Genomic DNA, 19,038 nt, shown 5'->3' on the forward strand with positions numbered 1-19,038 from the left:
CTTAAACTGTTGCAGTCCACCTGCTGTGGGTTGACCTGCCATTCAGAAGAGAGTTCCAGGATTTTGACCTCGTGACAGTGAAGCAATGATGTTACATTTCCAAGTCAGGATGGTGAGTGGATTGAGGGGCTAAACTTGCAGGTGGTGGTGTTCCCCTGTAGCTGCTGCACTTGTCCCTCTTGATGGAAATGGACGTGGGTTTGGAAGGTGCTGTCTAAGGATCTTTGATGAATTTCTGTAGCACATCTTGTAGGTAGTACACACTGCTGCTCCTGAGCATCGGTGGTGGAGGGAATGGATGTTTGTGGATGTGGTGTTAATCCAGCAGGCTGCTTTGTCTTGGATGTTGTCAAGCCTCTTGAATGCTGCTGGAGCTGCACCATTCCAGGCAAGTGGAGAATTCCATGAAATTCCTGACTTCTGTCGTATAGATGGTGGACAGACTTTGGGGATTCAAGAGGTGAGTCAGATGCTGCAGTATTCCTAACCTCTGACCTGCTCTTGTACCCACTGCACTTATGTGGCGCATCCATTTGAATTTCTGGTCAATGATAATTCCAAGGATTTTGATCGGGAATTCAGTGATGGTAACACCATTGAATGTCAAGTGGTTAGATTGTGTTAGATTTTTAGATTAGATCCTTATCCTCATTCTCAGAGAATTACTTGTTATCGCCCAATTCATCTTTATCTAGGACAACCCCGCCATTTGTCAGTCCAAGTAGTCAAGGACACATCGTGCCAAAATGATAGGGCACATCCTTTCAGGGTTATACTGACATGCCCCACCAGAGCAGTTCAGGCAGTGGAACCACATCTTAAAGGAGGCATATGGTCTATTCCACTATAAAAGGAAGTATTTTTTTGCCTCAATTCTGAGACAGTCTGATGTTTTCATAAAGATAAATCAGCCAGGTTTGGAAGAGATAGCCCTTGTCTCTCAACATCAATCTCGGCCAGGCACAATAATCTTGAAGGAGGCAGGAAACTATTAGTCATCCAGCATGGCAGCTCATAGGATACCTCTAAAATATAGTATTGATGGTAAGGAGCAAGTTTATTTGTCACTAAATGTAAAAAGAATAAATAACACCACACATCTACATCAGGAACAAGCAGTGAGTCCAAGAAAAGCTAAATTTGAAAGATAAAGGAATCAGTCTCTGGGTTATTTTGTGAATAGTAGATAGTCCATCAAATACAGAGAACACTGGAGAAACTCAGTTTCTCCTGTGATCTCTGTGTTTGTTTCAGATTTCAAGCTTCCAAATTAGCAAGTTTTGAGAAGATTTGTAACTCAGGTTGAGTTTCTGGTTGTAGGTTTGCTCGCTGAGCTGGAAGGTTCATTTCCAGATGTTTTGTCACCCTACTTCAGTATCCTGGAGGCCCACTGAAGGTGTTACCTAGTTGGGTGACATGACAAAACATCTGGAAATGAACCTTCCAGCTCAGCGAGCAAACCTACATCCAACTTCCAAATTTTTCCTTTATTTTAGTTGATATGGGATGTTGTCAGTTGAAGTCAATTTCAGGACTCTGGGTTTTGCAGATTAGTTAAAATTCTTTTCTCCTGTTTGTTTTTTAAGATCATTGGCTGTCTGTACTCAAAGAGGAGTGTAAGCCTGGCTCTGTGGCTCAGAAGAGAAGGGGGAAGAATAGGAGAGTGATAGTGATAAGAGATTCAATGGTTGGAGGAACAGACAGGAGATTCTGTGATTGTGAATGAGACTCCCAGATGGTGTGTTGCCTCCTGGATGCCAGGATGAGGGAGGTCTTGGATCAAGGGCGAGGATGAGCACCCAGAAGTCATGGTATACATCCGTACCAATAACATAGCTAGGAAAAGGGATGACAACTTGAAAAGTGAGGTTGGAAGATAAAAGGCAGGATGAGCATTGTAATTATCTCTCAGGATTGCTACCAATGCCTTCAGCTAGTGAGGCTAGGAACAGCAAGTAAGTGCAGCTGAACCCCTGCCTGCAGAGCTGGTGTAGGAGGGCGGGCTTCAGATATATGGATCATTGGGATACTTTCTGGGGAAGGTGGGGCCTGTACAAGGAGGATGGGTTGCACCTGAACTGGAGGGGCACCAATATTCTGGGCGGGAGGTTTGCTAGAGCTCTCCAGGATGGTTTAAACTAGTTTGGCAGGGGGATGGGAACTGGAGCTATGGATCAGAGGATGGGGTAGCTGGTGAACAGGCAAACTCAGCATGCAGAGATCTGTGAGGAAGGATAGACAGTTGATAGGGCACAATTGCAATCAGTGTGATGGGTTGAAGTGTGTCTATTTTAATGCAAGAAGTGTCAGGAATAAGGTGATGAATTTAGAGCATGGATCAGTACTTGGAGTTACGATGTAGCGGCTATTCCAGAAACTTGGATATCACAGGTGCAGGAATGGTTGTTGGATGTTCTGGGGTTTAGATGCTTCAAAAGGATTAGATTAGATTCCCTACAGTGTGGAAACAGGCCCTTCAGCCCAACAAGTCCACACCGACCCTCCGAAGAGCAACCCACCCAGACACATTTCCCTCTGACTAAATGCAGCTAACACTATGTGCTAACTACTGAGCCACCGTACCGCCCGGTGGAGGCAAAGAGGTGGGGGAATGGCATTGCTAATCAAGGATAGTATAATAGCTGCAGAAAGGGAGATCGTCAAGGAGAGTTTGTCTACTGAGTCATTATAGGTGGCAGTCAGAAACAGGAAAGGAGCAGTCACTTTATTGGGTGTTTTCTATAGACCCCCCCTCCCCCCAAATAGCAACAGAGACACAAAGGAACAGATTGAGAGGCAGGTTTTGGAAAGGTGCCGGAGTAACAGGGTTGTTGTCATGGGTGACTTCAACTTCCTTAATATTGATCGGATGCTCCTTAGTACAAATAGTTTGGATGGAGCAGACTGTCACACGTGTCCAGGAGGGATTACTGACTCAATATGTAGATAGGCTAACTAGAAGGGAGGCCATATTGGGTTTGGTGCAAACCAGGTCAGGTGTCAGATCTCTCAGGAGGAGAGGATTTCGGTGATAGTGATCACAACTCCCTGACCTTTAATATAGTCATGGAGAGGGATAGTAGCAGATTGTATGGGAAAGTATTTAATTGGGGGAGGGGGAATTACATTAGGGCTATTGGGCAGGAACTGTGGAGAATAAATTGAGAGCAGATAGTCTCAGGGAAATGCACGACAGAAATGTGAAGGTTGTTTAGGGAGCACTTGCTGCAAGTGCTGGGTAGGTTTGTCTCAATTAAGCAAGGAAGGGATGGTAGGGTGAAGGAACGTTGGATGACAAGAGATGTGCAACATCTAGTCAAGAGGAAAAATGAAGCTTACTTAAGGTTGAGGCAGCAAAGATCAGACAGGGCTCTAAAGGGTTACAAGGTAGCCAGGAAGGAATTAAAGAATGGACTTAGAAGAGCCAGAAGGGGGCATGTAAAGCCTTGGTAGGTAGGATTAATGAAACCCCAATGCATTCTACACATGTGAGGAACAAGAGAACTGCCAAAGTGAGGTTCAGGCCAATCAGGGATAGTGGAGGGAACTTGCACCTGGAGTCGGAAGAGGTAGGGAAGGTACTTCATGAATACTTTGCCTCAGTATTCACTAGTGAGAGGGACCTTGTCATCTGTGAAGACGGTGTGAAACAGGCTGATATGCTCAGTGTTAAGAATGAGGATGTGCTGGAAGTTTTGAAAAACATGTGATAGATAAGTCCCTTCGGCCAGGCGGGATATACCCAAGGTTACTACAGGAAGTGAAGTAAGTGATTGCTGCAGCATTGGTGATGATCTTTGTGTCCTCACTGTCCACTGGAGTAGTACCAGATGATTGGGGTGGCAAATGTTATTTCCTTGTTCAAGAAAGGGAATACAGATAACCCTGGGAATTACAGACCAGTCAATCTTATGTCTATGGTGGGCAAATTATTGGAGAGGATTCTAAGAAACAGGATTTATAATTATTTGGAAAAGGATATCTTGATTAGAGATAGATAGCAAGGCTTTGTGAGGGGCAGGTTATGCCTCACAAGCCTTGCTGAATTTTATAAGGATGTGATAAAATACATCGATGAAGGTAGAGCAGTGGATATGGTGTACATGGATTTTAGCAATGTGTCATAGAGTCATAGAGTCATAGAGATGTACAGCATGGAAACAGACCCTTCAGTCCAACCCGTCCATGCTGACCAGATATCCCAATCCAATCTAGTCCCACCTGCCAGCACCCGGCCCATATCCCTCCAAACCCTTCCTATTCATATACCTATACAAATGCCTCTTAAATGTTGCAATTGTAACAGCCTCCACCACATCCTCTGGCAGCTCATTCCATACACATACCACCCTCTGCGTGAAAAAGTTACCCCTTAGGTCTCTTTTATATCTTTCCCCTCTCACCCTAAACCTATGCCCTCTAGTTCTGGACTCCCCAACCCCAGGGAAAAGACTTTGCCTATTTATCCTATCCGTGCCCCTCATAATTTTGTGAACCTCTATAAGGTCACCCCTCAGCCTCCGACACTCCAGGGAAAACAGCCCTAGCATGTTCAGCCTCTCCCTGTAGCTCAGATCCTCCAACCCTGGCAACATCCTTGTAAATCTTTTCTGAACCCTTTCAAGTTTCACAACATCTTTCCAACAGGAAGGAGACAAGAATTGCACGCAATATTCCAACAGTGGCCTAACCAATGTCCTGTACAGCCGCAACATGACCTCCCAACTCCTGTACTCAATACTCTGACCAATAAAGGAAAGCATACCAAACGCGTTCTTCACTATCCTATCTACCTGCGACTCCACTTTCAAGGAGCTATGAACCTGCACTCCAAGGTCTCTTTGTTCAGCAACACTCCCTAGGACTTTACCATTAAGTGTATAAGTCCTGCTAAGATATGCTTTCCCAAAATGCTAACCCTCTTCGCTGTCCACTACACCTCCAATTTTGGTGTCATCTGCAAACTTACTAACTGTACCTCTTATGCTTGCATCCAAATCATTTATGTAAATGACAAAAAGTAGAGGGCCCAGCACCGATCCTTGTGGCACTCCACTGGTCACAGGCCTCCAGTCTGAAAAACAACCCTCCACCACCACCCTCTGTCTTCTACCTTTGAGCCAGTTCTGTATCCAAATGGCTAGTTCTCCCTGTATTCCATGAGATCTAACCTTGCTAATTAGTCTCCCATGGGGAACCTTGTCGAACACCTTACTGAAGTCCATATAGATCACATCTACTGCTCTGCCCTCATCAATCTTCTTTGTTACTTTATCAAAAAACTCAATCAAGTTTGTGAGACATGATTTCCCATGTACAAAGCCATGTTGACTATTCAGAATCAGTCCTTGCCTTTCCAAATACATGTACATCCTGTCCTTCAGGATTCCCTCCAACAACTTGTCTGCTAAGATTCCTCATGGTAATCTCATTCAGAACATAATGAGGCATGGAAGATTTGGCTGTCTGGCCCATAGAAGATATAGGATGGTAATTGATGGAAAGTTTTCAGCCTGGAGCTTGGTGACCAGTGGTTTTCCACAAGTATCTATTCTGGGACCTCTGTTTGTTGTGATTTTTGTAAATGATTTGGATGAGGAAGTGGAAGGATGGGTTAGTAAGTTTGCCGATGACACAAAAGTTGGTGGAGTTGCGAATAGTGTAGAGGGCTGTTGTTGATTGCAATGGAACATTAACAGGATGCAGAGCTAGGCTGAGAAGTGACAGATGGAGTTCAACCTGCAAAAGTGTGTAGTGATTTATTTTGGAAGGTTGAATTTGAATGCAGAATACAGGGTTAAGGGAGAATTCTTGGCAGTGTGGAGACACAGAAGGAACATATCTATGGATCCCTCAAAGTTGCCACCCAAGTTGATAGGGTTGTTCAGAAGACAGATGGTGGGTTTGCTTTCATTAAGAGGGGATTGACTTTAAGACTGTAAGGTTATGCTGCAGCTCTATAATGCCCTGGTTAGACCACACTTGGTCTCATTATAGGAAAGATGTGGAAGTTTTAGAAAGGGTGCAGAGGAAATTTACCAGGATGCTGCCTGGACTGGAAGGCATGTCTTATGAAGAAAGGTTGAAGGAGCTAACATTTTTCTCGTTGGAGTGAAGAAGGATGAGAGGTGATTTGATAGAGGTGTACAAGATGATGAGAAGCATAGATAGATTGGATAGCCAGAGACTTTTTCCCACAGTGGAAATGTCTATCGCGAGGGAGCATAATTTTAAGGTGATTGGATGAATGTTTAGGGAAGATGTCAGAGGTAGGTTCTTTACACAGAGAATGGTGGGTGTGTGGAATGCACTGCCAGCAGTGGTAGTAGAATCAGGTGCATTAGGGACATTTAAACGACTCTTGGATAGGCACATGGATGACTGTAAAATGTAGGGTATGTAGGTTAGTTTGATCTTAGAGTAGGACAAAAGGTCAGCACAACATCAAGGGGTGAAGGGCCTGTACTGTGCTGTACTGTTCTATGTCCTATGTAAGGTGTGTCCTTTGTGTCCTCTGTCCCTCTGATTGGCTTGCTGGTTAATTGGCTTCTAGCACTCAAAGAGCGAGTGAGTCCTTTTACTGAGAACACAGGGTAGTGGATTAATAGTTAGTCAACTGTGACCTTTACAGTATATTGCACTGAAACAGGGCAGTGAATCAGGTTATTCGCACACCTTCTTTATTTGCACACTCAGACCTGGATTAGAAACGTATAAAATAGGAGCAGTAGTAAGCCATTTGGCCGTTCGAGTCTGCTCTGCCATTCGATATAATCATGGCAAATCATCTAACTCTGTACCCTGTTCCTTCTTTCTTCCCATACTGTTTGATCCCTTTAGCCCTAAGAACTATATCTAATTCCTTCTTGCAATCTTTAATCCTTTCTAAACATTCTTGGAATAGCAAAACACAAAAAAAAGACGTTCACGGGAGGTGTCTTTCTGCCAAGAAGGGGCAATAGTCACCCCCTCATTATATTTTCTACTGCATCTCTCTCTCTCTCTTGCAGTTTGAAGTTTCCCTGACAATCTACATGGGCCAAAATGAAACTGGATGGACCACGAGGCATCGACTAAAGCACTAGAAATGGGGCAGCATGGTGGCTCACTGCTGCCTCTCAGTGCCAGGGACCTGGGTTCGATTCCCACCTTGGACTACTGGCTGTGTGGAGTTTACACATTTCCCTGTGTCTGCATGGCTTCCTCCAGGTGCTCCAGTTTCCTTCCACAAAAGATGTGCAGGACGGGTGAATTGGCCATGCTAAATTGCCACAGTATGGAAACCAACAAGGTAGCTAATTGGATGCAATTCTTTATTACATGAGCAAATTGGTTATGAAAACAATCAAGTTACGCTTTAGTTACACAGGGTATTAATGAGACCTATCCTGAATACTAAATGGGCAGCACGGTGGCATAGTGGTTAGCACTGCTGTCTCACAGCGCCAGAGTCACGGCTTCAATTCCCGCCTCAGGCAACTGTCTGTGTGGCGTTTGCACGTTCTCGCCGTGTCTGCGTGGGTTTCCTCCGGGTGCTCCATTTTCCTCCCACAGTCCAAAAATGTGCAGGTTAGGTGAATTGGCCATACTAAATTGCCCGTAGTGTTAGGTGAGGGGGTAAATGTAGGGGAAATAGGTCTGGGTGGGTTGCGAGTCGGTGTGGACTTGTTGGCCCGAAGGGCCTGTTTCCACACTGTAAGTAATCTAATCTAAATGAGAATAGCAAAATCAACTCTGTTGACCATTCAAACTACTTCTTACAAAATCTTGTGGGATCTGGTCAATTACGGGCAAGGAACCTTGCTGATTACAACATATCTAGCCCCCTCTGACGAATCAGCATTCCTCCAAGTTGAACAATACTTGGAGGAAGCAGTGAGAGTGCCAAGGGCGCAGAGTGCACTCTGGGTAAGGGATTTTAATGTTCATCACCAAGAGTGGCTTGGCAGCACCACTGCTGACTAAGTTGGTCAAGTGCTAAAGGATATTGCTGCTGGATCGAGCCTGCAGAAGGTGGTGAGGGAACCAACAAGAGGAAAAAACATATTTGATCTCTTCCGCAACAATCTGCTTGCCACAGACGATGACAGTATTAGTAGCAATCCTTGTGGAGACAAAGTCCCATCTTCACATTGGGAATATTGTACATTTTATTATGAGCACAATCACTGTGCTAAATGTCATAGACTTTAAACAGATAGCTACTGAAAACTAGGTATCCAATGGGCCATCAGCAGTAGCAGAATTCCAACACAATCTGTAACCTCACGGCCCAACATATCCACCACTCCACCATTACCATCAAGTCAAGGGATTAACCCTGGTTCAAAGAGTGCAGGAGAGCAAACGAGGTGCAGAATCAGGTAAACCTAAACATGAAGTAAGGTAAAAAGGTAAAAACTTTTATTCCTAATGAAGGGCTTTTGCCCGAAACGTCAATTTTATTGCTCCTCGGATGCTGCCTGAACTGCTGAGCTTTTCCAGCACCACTAATCCTAAACATGAAGTATCAACCTGGGGAAGCTACAAACAGGACTATTTGCATGCCAAAGGAGGATAAGCAGCAAGTGACAGATAATGCTAAGCAATTCCATGACCAATGGATCAGATCTAAGGTCTGCAGTCTTGTCACATCCAATCATGAATGGTGGCAGATATTTAAACAACTGACTGAAGGAGGAAGCTACACAAATAACCCCATCCTCAATAATGGAGATACCCAGCACATCAGTGCAAAAACAATGATGCTGGAGCATTTGCAACTGTCTTGTTTCTGCGTTTGTAGTTTTGAAGTTCTGGTTGCATAAATCAGAAATCCTATATTTTCATTGGTCTTTTTAAAATAATGTGTTTTACAATGAATAGATTTTTTTTCCGTTATAGATCACTGTGTTCGAGTCATAATGATTATGAGCACAGAATAAGGCCCATCAAGCCTATACTGGTCAAAAAGAACCACCAAACTATTTTAATAACCTTTTCCAGCATGTGGCCAATAGCCTTGTATGCCATTGTCCTGAACAGTATTCAGGCAGGAAAATTTGTTATTTTGAGGTCTTATTGGGATTTTATACATTTATGCATTTTGTGAGATGTGGAACAGAGGGACATGATTATCGACACACTCTTGCCAGTTAAGAAGTCACATGTTGCTGTGGTGGAAACGCTTTACAGTCTATTATGATATAACATGATAGTTCCATTCCCGTGCAATTCTGCATTATAAGAAAATCACACAGTAGCAGCACCATTTAAACCAAAGGGACTGGAATCACATTATAGCCAATACTGATAAGCAAAGTTCGCATTCTACAAATAATGGTCCAAATGATTCAATCGCGCTATAGTAAGAAACATGGGTTATAGCAGAACCGACTATACTTGTTAGGATGTACAAGGAGATTAACTCATCATATTCAAAAGAGAATTGGATAAATATTTCAACAGTAAAAAATACAGGTTTAAGTGGAAAGAGCAGGAGCAATTGATAAATTTACCGAAGACCTAGTACTGCTGTAATTTCCTGTAATTCTAAGGTGGGGCGTACACAGCTAGATCATAGTTAGAATCACACTGAATAGTGGCTGCAGAGATTAAATGGTCTATTTATGCTCATATTTTCCCTTTAAGAAGTTTGTGGTGAACCTACTTCTTGTGAAGATTTTTCCATAGTATGAATCATTGTTTGGGTATCAGGAAGAGATGTCTTGGCCATATCAATCTCCTCACATTGCAGGTGCCACAGCCAATTACAACGTTACTGCTGTCCTAATTGAGGTCAGCAAGTTTAGCAGAGCTTGGATCAAATGCTGAAACACATCTCGTGAGTATAGATCAGAGACACTAATTTAGGTTTGTTGGATTTCTTAATTGTGTGTATGAATTGAGAGAAAGAACTCATACTTCTATTACACTTCATAATTTCAGGATATCCTGAAATGTTACAGCCAATGAATTACTTTTGAAGTGCAGTCACTGTTCATTCACAGCCAGTGCCGATACAAGATCCCAGACAAGCAATGAGACAAACAATCATTTCAACTGTTTTTGACAATACTGGTTGAGGAATAGTTATTGACCAGGACATTAATATTTTTCAAATTAGTGCCATATGGCTCTTACATTGACGTGAGCATAAATAAGGGCTTGAATTAATATCCTACTGGAAAGATAATGTAAAAGGTAATCTCATGAGAATGTACATAGGAAGCTACATCATTGAAGGTGCCATGACCATATGATGATGAGACTCAGGAGAAGGAGCAAGAGCTTAGATATTGTACAAGTTATGATATACGTAGAAAGCGCAATGTAAGTAACCAGATGCTTTTAAAACAATTCTAGCCATTGCTTTACCTTAAGTTGTGTAACCACAAGACAGATGGCACTTCCAGCAATGCAACACTAGAATCATTAAATTTAGTCTAAGAGAATCTTGAATAATTCAAATTCAGAGGCTAAATGCTACTGATCAAACCAGGACTGACATTGAAGGCAAAAACAGATGGTGACTCAGAAGATATGAACAGCAATAAGAACACAAAATACTAGAGAATTCAGCGGGATTAGCAGCATCCACGGAGAGTCAAACTAAGTTCAAGCTTTGAATCTGATAACTCTTCTTTGGAATGGAAGAGGACTGTTAAGTGATGGTATTTATGCTGTTGACAAAGGGGAAGTAAATTGAACAAATGGTGAGGATGCCAGTGCAAAACCAAAGGTAGTGCTAATAGAGCTGGAAATGTGTTGCTGGAAAAGCAACAGGTCAGGCAGCATCCAGGGAACAGGAGAATCGACGTTTCGGGCATAAGCCCTTCTTCAGGAATGAGGAAAGTTTGTCCAGCAGGCTAAGATAAAAGGTAGGGAGGAGGGACTTGGGGGAGGGGCGTCGGAAATGTGGAAAGAGGTCAAGGTGAGGGTGATAGGTCAGACTGGGGTGGGGGCGGAGAGGTCGGGAAGAAGATTGCAGGTTAGGAAGGCGGTGCTGAATTTGATGGATTTGACTGAGACAGGGTGGGGGGAGGGGAAATGAGGAAACTGGTGAAATCCGAGTTCATCCCTTGTGGTTGGAGGGTTCCTAGGCGGAAGATGAGGCGTTCTTCCTCCAACCATCGTTTTGTTGTGGTCTGATGATGGAGGAGTCCAAAGACCTGCATATCCTTGGTGGAGTGGGAGGGGGAATTGAAATGTTGAGCCACAGGGTGGTTGGGTTGGTTGGTCCGGGTGTCCCAGAGGTGTTCTTGAAACGCTCCGCAAGTAGCCGGCCTGTCTCCCCAATATAGAGGAGGCCACATCGGGTGCAGAGGATGCAATAGATGATGTGTGTGGAGGATGCAATAGAGCTAATTGAGTCATAGAGCATAGAGCTAATAGTGCTAATAGAGTCATAGAGATGTACAGCATGGAGACAGACCCTTCAGTCCAACCCGTCCATGCTGACCAAATATCCCAACCCAATCTAGTCCCACCTACCAGCACCCGGCCCATATCCCTCCAAAACCTTCCTATTCATATAGCCATCCAAATGCCTCTTAAATGTTGCAATTGTACCAGCCTCCACCATTTCCTCTGGCAGCGTATTCCATACACGTACCACCCTCTATGTGAAAAAGTTGCCCCTTAGGTCTCTTTTATATCTTTCCCCTCTCACCCTAAACCTATGTCCTCTAGTTCTGGACATCCCAACCCCAGGGAAAAGACTTTGTCTATTTACCCTAACCATGCCTCTCATAATTTTGTAAACCTCTATAAGGTCACCTCTCAGCCTCTGACGCTCCAGGGAAAACAGCCCCAGACTGTTCAGCCTCTCCGTATAGCTCAAATCTTCCAACCCTGACAACATCTTTCCGATGGAAGGAGACCAGAATTGCATGCAATATTCCAACAGTGGCCTAACCAATGTCCTGTACAGCTGCAACGTGACCTCCCAACTCCTGTACTCAATACTCTGACCAATAAAAGAAAGCATACCAAACGCCTTCTTCGCTATCCTATCTACCTGCGACTCGTTAGCAAAGGATCAATATAGATTCAAAATAGGTGTTAATCGTAGATGTGTTTGGAGAAAATAGATCCATACAGCTGAAAGTAAACATATGCACTCCAGACATGGTTGGAAAACTGAGGGGGGGAGCAATCAGATGATAGTGTTCACACTTTGAAGTTGTTGAACTCAATATTGAGTCTTGAGGGCTATAAAATCCCTGAACTGAAAATGAGGTGCTATTCCTCCAGTTTGCATAGGGCTTTGCTGGAACACTGCAGTGGCTCAAGAATAGAAATGTTAGTCGATCTCCAGCATCCATAAAAGCCGGTATAGCAGCTCAATGGTTAGCACTGCTGCCTCACAGCACAAAGGATCCGGGTTTGATTCCAGCCTTGGGCAATTGTCTGTGTGGAGTTTGCATATTCTCACCATGCCTGCCTGGGTGCCCCCTAGATCCTCTGGTTTCCTCCCACAGTCCAAAGATGTGCAGGTCAGGTGGATTGGCCATTCTAAATTGTCCGTGATGTGCAAGATGGGTGGATTAGCCTTGGGAAATGTGGGGTTAAGGGATAGGGTAGGATGGTCTTCAAAAGGTCAGTGCAGACTTGAAGGGCCGAATGCTCTCTTTCTGCACTGTAGGGATTCAATGATTCATTGTACTTTTAAAATATGAACAGCCACACTGTTATATTTCTGCAGATCAAAACATCAGGGCCTGTAGCTGATTGTTGATCTGTAAGAATCATTTGTAGATATGACAGCTGTGCTTGATTCCAAGCTTTGAGATCAGTGTGTCTACATTTCCTCCACTGCTATGGATTACATTGGTCTTCCATTGCCTAAAAGATGCAACTGAAAGAAAATAGTATGGATAGAAAATAGATCATGTGGGTGGCACGGGGGTTAACATTGCTTCCTCACAGCGCCAGAGACCCAGGTTCAATTCCCACCTCAGGTGACTGTCTGTGTGGACTTTGCACATTCTCCCTGTGTCTGCGTGGGTCTCCTCTGGGTGCTCCGGTTTCCTCCCACAGTCCAAAGATGTGCAGGTTAGGTGAATTGCCCATGCAAAATTGCCTGTAGTGTTAGGTGAAGGGGTAAATGTAGGGGTCTAGGTGGGTTGTGGTTTGGCGGTTCAGTGTGGACTTGTTGGGCCGAAGGGCTTGTTTCCACACTGTAAGTAATCTAAACTATCATAAATAGTGATGGGATTGTAGAATGCTGCATGTTGTAGTGGCAACTGAAATATTAGGCAAAAGTGAGGACTGCAGATGCTAGAAACCAGACTTTAGATTAGAATGGTGCTGGAAAAGCACAGCAGGTCAGGCAGCATCCAAGTAGCAGGAAAATCGACGTTTTGGGCAAAAGCCCTTCATCAGGAATGGAGGCAGGGAGCCTCCAGGGTGGAGAGATAAGTGGGGGGGGGGGGAGTTGGGGAGAAGGTAGCAAAGAGTACAATAGATGAATGGGGGCGGGGATGGAGGTGATAGGTCAGAGGGGAGAGTGGAGCGGATAGTTGGGAAACGAGATTGGCAGGTAGGACAGGTCATGGGGACAGTGCTGAGCTGGAAGGTTGGAACTGGGGTAAGGTGGGGGGAGGGGAAGTGAGGAAACTGGTGAAGTCCACATTGATGCCTTAGTATTTAAAGTATTAAAACTAGTATTTGTGCAACTGAGGCGAGTGTGAATGGAGGGAGAATTAGAATTGGGGTTCAAATCCAAAGTCCTGATACATACTTTAAAATTTAAGGTTACAATACATTTGACTATTGTTAACATTGAACCAGAAGTGTAAGTGTTATTTTTGTGACATTTTTTTGCTTTTATATTTTAGGAAGGATGCAACGATGCATGTTTCACGTTTCTCTTCCTTTACTTGCAACACTACTGGCTGTCCACTAGGTGATGTTAGTCTCAAGAGCAACACCTCAGCTGCATAGGATGTACAATCCTATAGAAATGACAATAGGGAAACATTGGTTAGAGGCAAAAAAAACCTGCAGATGCTGGAATCCAAGATAGACAAGCAGGAGGCTGGAAGAACACAGCAAGGCAGGAATAAGAGTTACACCTGAAACATTGACTTCCCCACCTCCTGAATCTGCCTGACTTGCTGTGTTCTTCCAGCCTCTTGCTTGTCTAACTCAATGCAACCTGCCCAAGTTGATGGTTGTCCCCTCTGTGAGAGATAGTCCAAATCTCACCTGTCTAACCTGTTCCCATATCACCCTTTCTTTAACCCTCTAACACAATTAATTCTTCCAAGGGTGGGCAATTAATTCTTCCAAGGGGTCACATGAGAAATCTGAGTTGTGTTGGAGAGCTGAACCAACAATAAGTTGAACATAATTCTGCTCAGTATTAATTTTCTCCCATTGTAAAAAATATTAAATTATATAGTTTTGCTTTGAAACGTATAATCAAAAGAATAAGGATATTCTGTTACAATAAAAATATAAAATTGTGGAGTAGGTCAAATATAGAAGAAATAAACAGTAAAAACAATAACGTCAGTATTTCATTTTTAACATTTTAATCTCACAAACCAATAATGAAAAGTTGTTTCATTATTGTTCAGTATTACAAACAACAAACAACTCTATACAAAAAGCAATAAGTGCTTTTGATGTTTTTCAGTTCATTTTACTTGTTTAGTGAGAAAAATCCAGTCTGTTTTGGGCTTGAACAAGTGCACTGAAATCTGGTTGAATATCTGAGGTGGAAATGCGAAGGATAGCTGAGAGGTAATCATCAGTGATTGAGTATCTGTATTTGGATTTGTTGAACTTCATCACTGAGAATGTCTGTTCGCATATATAGGTAGATTCAAAGAGGACTAGAATCTTCTGAGCATGCCTCCTCATGTGGGGAAAGTTCTCCTCTTTAAGGGAAGAGTAAAGATCAAGCAGTGAGACTGACCTAAAGTACTCTGCCAGAAGTGTGTCAAACTGCAGGTCAATGAGTTCAAGCTGAACATCACTAGGTGCATTCTCCACATTGCATGTAAATGGGGAAAAGATCATGTGCATTTCATTATCAACCGTTTTAAAGTCTTGAAATCACCTTGAAAATTCACCATGCAGTGCTTCTAACATAGATAAGTACCTGTGGAGGTGATCAGCTGAAGGTGCAATTTCCTTCAGTGTTGGCAAGTGGGTGAGAATGTCGTCCTCCACTTGGCTTGAGAGAAGCTGCAACTTTCTCATAAAAGCCTTCACCAAGTTGTACATTTATGCACAAAAAGGCCCTTGCACTGTAGTTTCACATTTAGTTCATTCATAAGTGCAGTCACATCAACAGCAAAACCAAGGTCTGCAATCCAGTCTGCATCTGAAAGCTGTGGAATGCCATTCCCTTTCTTCACACAGAAATCTTGAATCTCTTCTCTCAGGTCCCATACACTTTTCAGCATTTTGCCCAGGCTGAGCCACCTGACAGCTGTGTGGTAGCCTATGTCACGATGTTCAGTCTCATTTTCCTCCAAAAGTGCAACAAACTGCCTGTGATTCAAAGCTCTTGCCCTGATGAAGTTAATTATTTTAGTTACAACATCAACCAAATAGTTAATTTTTAACACTGACTTACACAACAATTCCTGATGTATAATACAATGCAAAAATACCAATTTCTGTTCAGGGTCAATTTCTGCCACTTTATCCTGCATTCTCTTTAAGAGTCCAACATTTTCTCCCATTAGATTTGGACAACCATCCGTTGTCACACCCGCCAGCTTGGCCCATTTTAGTCCCAACATGTCCAAACATGCAATTACCTCCGTGAACAAATCATTACCAGTTGTTCCTTTCATTGATTGCATGGCTGCCAGCTTCTCTGTGATTTTAAAGTCCATAGTTGTCCCACGTACGAAGAGGAGTAGCTGGGCTGTGTCAGATACGTCGCAGCTCTCATCCAAAGCCAAGGAAAAAAAGTCAAAATTGACCACTCTGTGCTGCAGCTGAAGCTCCAGACTTCTCGCAATGTCCCCAATCCTTCTCATTACAGTGCGTCGGGAGAGGGGCACATTCTCAAATGGCTCCTTTTTCTCCATGCATATTAGTTCTGCAGAGTCCAACAAGCACACCTTAATAAACTCTCCATCAGAAAACGGTTTACTGTTTCTGGCGATTTCGTGGGAAATGACATAACTTGTCTTGGCGTGAGCTGACATTTTGAAGGCTAGCCAGCAGGCATCACTTTTAGCTGTTCACGCACGCATGCACATACTCGCGCATGTGCGTCCATACGTAAATAAAAAAAGCATCCTTTTCAAAACAAAAGCAACACAGTTGTATTGTGTGCATGGCATAAATACTTTTTCATTTATGTTCTAATTTAAGATTGACCTCATGCGGGCCGGACAGGAATGACCAAAGGGCCGGATATGGCCCGCGGGCCATAAAATGCCCAGGTCTGCTCTAACACAATGATTCTTATGTTCTCTGTCCTAAATTTCAAACAAATGTTCTCAAACCCAAACTGTTCTGGTCTTCCTGATATAGGAAGATGGCTGAGGGCATTGGAGATCAGTCAGCACAGCTCTAGAATATCTACGTAGGAGTTCCTCAGGGTAGTGTTCTACGCCCAAGCATCTTCAGCTGCTTCATCAGTGATCTTTCCTCAATCATAAGGTCAGAACTGGAGATGATTTTACTGATGATTTTACAACGGTCGGCATCATTGTGAATCCTCAGATACTGAAGCAGTCTATGTCCAAATGCAGTAAACCTTGGAAACCATCCAGGTTTGGACTGTTAAGTGGTGTGGAACAGAAATGGCAAACAGGTGTCAGACAATGACCAGGCAACAGAACAGAATCTAACAGGCACTGATTACCATCATTGTTACCATCATTAAATCCCCCACTACCAATATCCTGAGGATTACTACTGACTAGAAACTGAATCGGGCTGGAATCCTTACAGTGTGTACACAGGCCCTTTGACCCAATAAGTCCACACCCACCCTCTGAAAAGTAACCCACATAAACCTATTCCCCATTACTCTAATTTATCCCTGACTAATGCACCTAACCTACACATCCATGAACGTTATGGGCAATTAAGATTAATGGTAATTCAATGGACAGGCAAAGTTTAAAAGCCAACAAAAAAATGCCCAAAAATATAATAATGAGGAGGAAAATAAATTTTGAGTGTAAACTAGCAAGTGATCAAAATTTCCTAAAAGCTGTGGGGTCACACAGCTTCTTTGAGGTTCCTCTGCTGTCCCACTTTCTGATTAGCATGCTGATGCATTAATGTCCCGTTTTGGAAGTCAATGCCACACACAGATTTGATTAGATTCCCTACAGTATGGAAACAGGCCTTTTGGTCCAACAAGTCCACAATGACCCTCTGAAGAGTAACCTACACTATATTTACCCCTAACTTGGCAATTTAGCATGGCCAATGCACCTGACCTGCATATCTTTGGATTGTGGGAGGAAACCGGAGCACCCAGAGAAAACCCATGCAGACATGTTATCACTGAGTATTTTTACCCCAATAATCAGCCATCGCCCTCTTGAATGACTCAATTAAACCTACCTATGTCACACTTTTACACAGTGCATTCAATATCCAAGCTGTGTGCTAAATAGCAGCTTTTCCTCACTTCACGCTTACTACTTTTGCGGGTCGCTTTAAATCTATGTCCTCTTGTTCCTTTTACAAATAGGAACAGCTCCTCCCTAGCTACTCCCTCTAGTCTGCTCATGACTTTGAAAAAAATCTATTATATCTCCTCTCGGAGGATGTAAAAAGAAATTTTGACTCGAAACAACTTGTTTTCTCAACTTTGATGATATCGATTTGAATTTACCCAACTTTCAGTGAGAGGAGTGAAGGGGAGTGAAGTAAAGATGAGAATAGTATCTTTCAAACACTGGCTCATACTGCTCAGTCTTACATTGGCATTATGTGGATTAGGTTTAGTGGAGATGATTCAAGGGTAGTATTGAGGGCATTCTGCAATATTGGAGGTACTGCCTTTCGGACAACGGTAAATCAAGACCGTGTCCATACTTCCTGGCCAATACTTATCTGTCAACCATCATTTACATTAGAATTTTAAAAGAAATGAGACCTGGAGTATCATACTGACATGGTTACCTGGTTGGTAGACAGGCAGCAAATAGTACTGGCAAGCAGAGATGTAGGGATCAGTGCTTGGACCTCAACTGTTTATGATGTATATTAATGATTTTGATGAGACGAATAAACATAAGTCTGCAGACAACACACAGCTGGCTGGAAGGGAGAGCTGTGAAGAGGGTACAGAGATGCTTCAGTTTGGTTTGGACAAGTGAGTGAACAAGTTTATCACAGATGAAATATAATGCAGATAACTGAGAGATTGGATTCGAGATGAAGCTGATACTGTACGACTCCCTGCGAGCTCCCTACAGCAGATTGAACTCTAACATTTTTTTAGATTTAGATTAGATTACATTACAGTGTGGAAACAGGCCCTTCGGCCCAACAAGTCCACACCGACCCGCCGAAGCGAAACCCACCCATACCCCTACATTTACCCCTTACCTAACACTACGGGCAATTTAGCATGGCCAATTCACCTGACCCTGCACATCTTTTGGACTGTGGGAGGAAACCGGAGCACCCGGAGGAAACCCACGCAGACACGGGGAGAACGTGCAAACTCCACACAGTCAGTCGCCTGAGGCGGGAATTGAACCCGGGTCTCAGGCGCTGTGAGGCAGCAGTGCTAACCACTGTGCCACCGTGCGTTGTTCTACGCTTTTAAACTTAAATTATGCCTCTAAGTCCTTTTGATCTCTACATCCTTGCTTACTATGATCTGCATGTACTACTTGTAAACAAAGCTTTTCACTGTACTTTGGTATACATGACAATAAATGAATCAGATCAGATTATCCATTTTCATAGCAAAAGCAGGGAGGCAACTTATTTGAATGGTGACAGATTGGGAAAGGGGGAGATGTAATGCAAGCTGGAAGTCTCTGTACACCAGTCGCTGAAAGTAAGCAGGTGGATTCAACAGACAGTGAAGGAAACAAGTGATATATTGGCCTT

The 19,038-nt window shown here is 43.3% G+C and overlaps 1 protein-coding gene across 1 annotated transcript; it reads right to left on the reverse strand.

Moving 5' to 3' along the window:
• Positions 1-15,200: 15,200 nt before the first annotated feature.
• Positions 15,201-16,154, reverse strand: LOC148151776 (general transcription factor II-I repeat domain-containing protein 2A-like). Its single transcript, XM_087976791.1, has one exon. It carries the CDS (start codon positions 16,152-16,154, stop codon positions 15,201-15,203), a length of 954 nt encoding a protein of 317 aa, XP_087832917.1.
• Positions 16,155-19,038: the final 2,884 nt, after the last annotated feature.

Source organism: Chiloscyllium plagiosum, unplaced genomic scaffold (assembly GCF_037043375.1).
Source record: "Chiloscyllium plagiosum isolate Xiang-an unplaced genomic scaffold, Cpla_swu_hap1 HiC_scaffold_3, whole genome shotgun sequence".
In the NCBI taxonomy this organism is placed as follows: Eukaryota; Metazoa; Chordata; class Chondrichthyes; order Orectolobiformes; family Hemiscylliidae; genus Chiloscyllium; species Chiloscyllium plagiosum.

Coding starts and splice junctions, on each gene's coding strand:
- LOC148151776 (XM_087976791.1), bottom strand. CDS start 16,154: ATGTCAGCTCACGCCAAGACAAGTTATGTCATTTCCCACGAAATCGCC.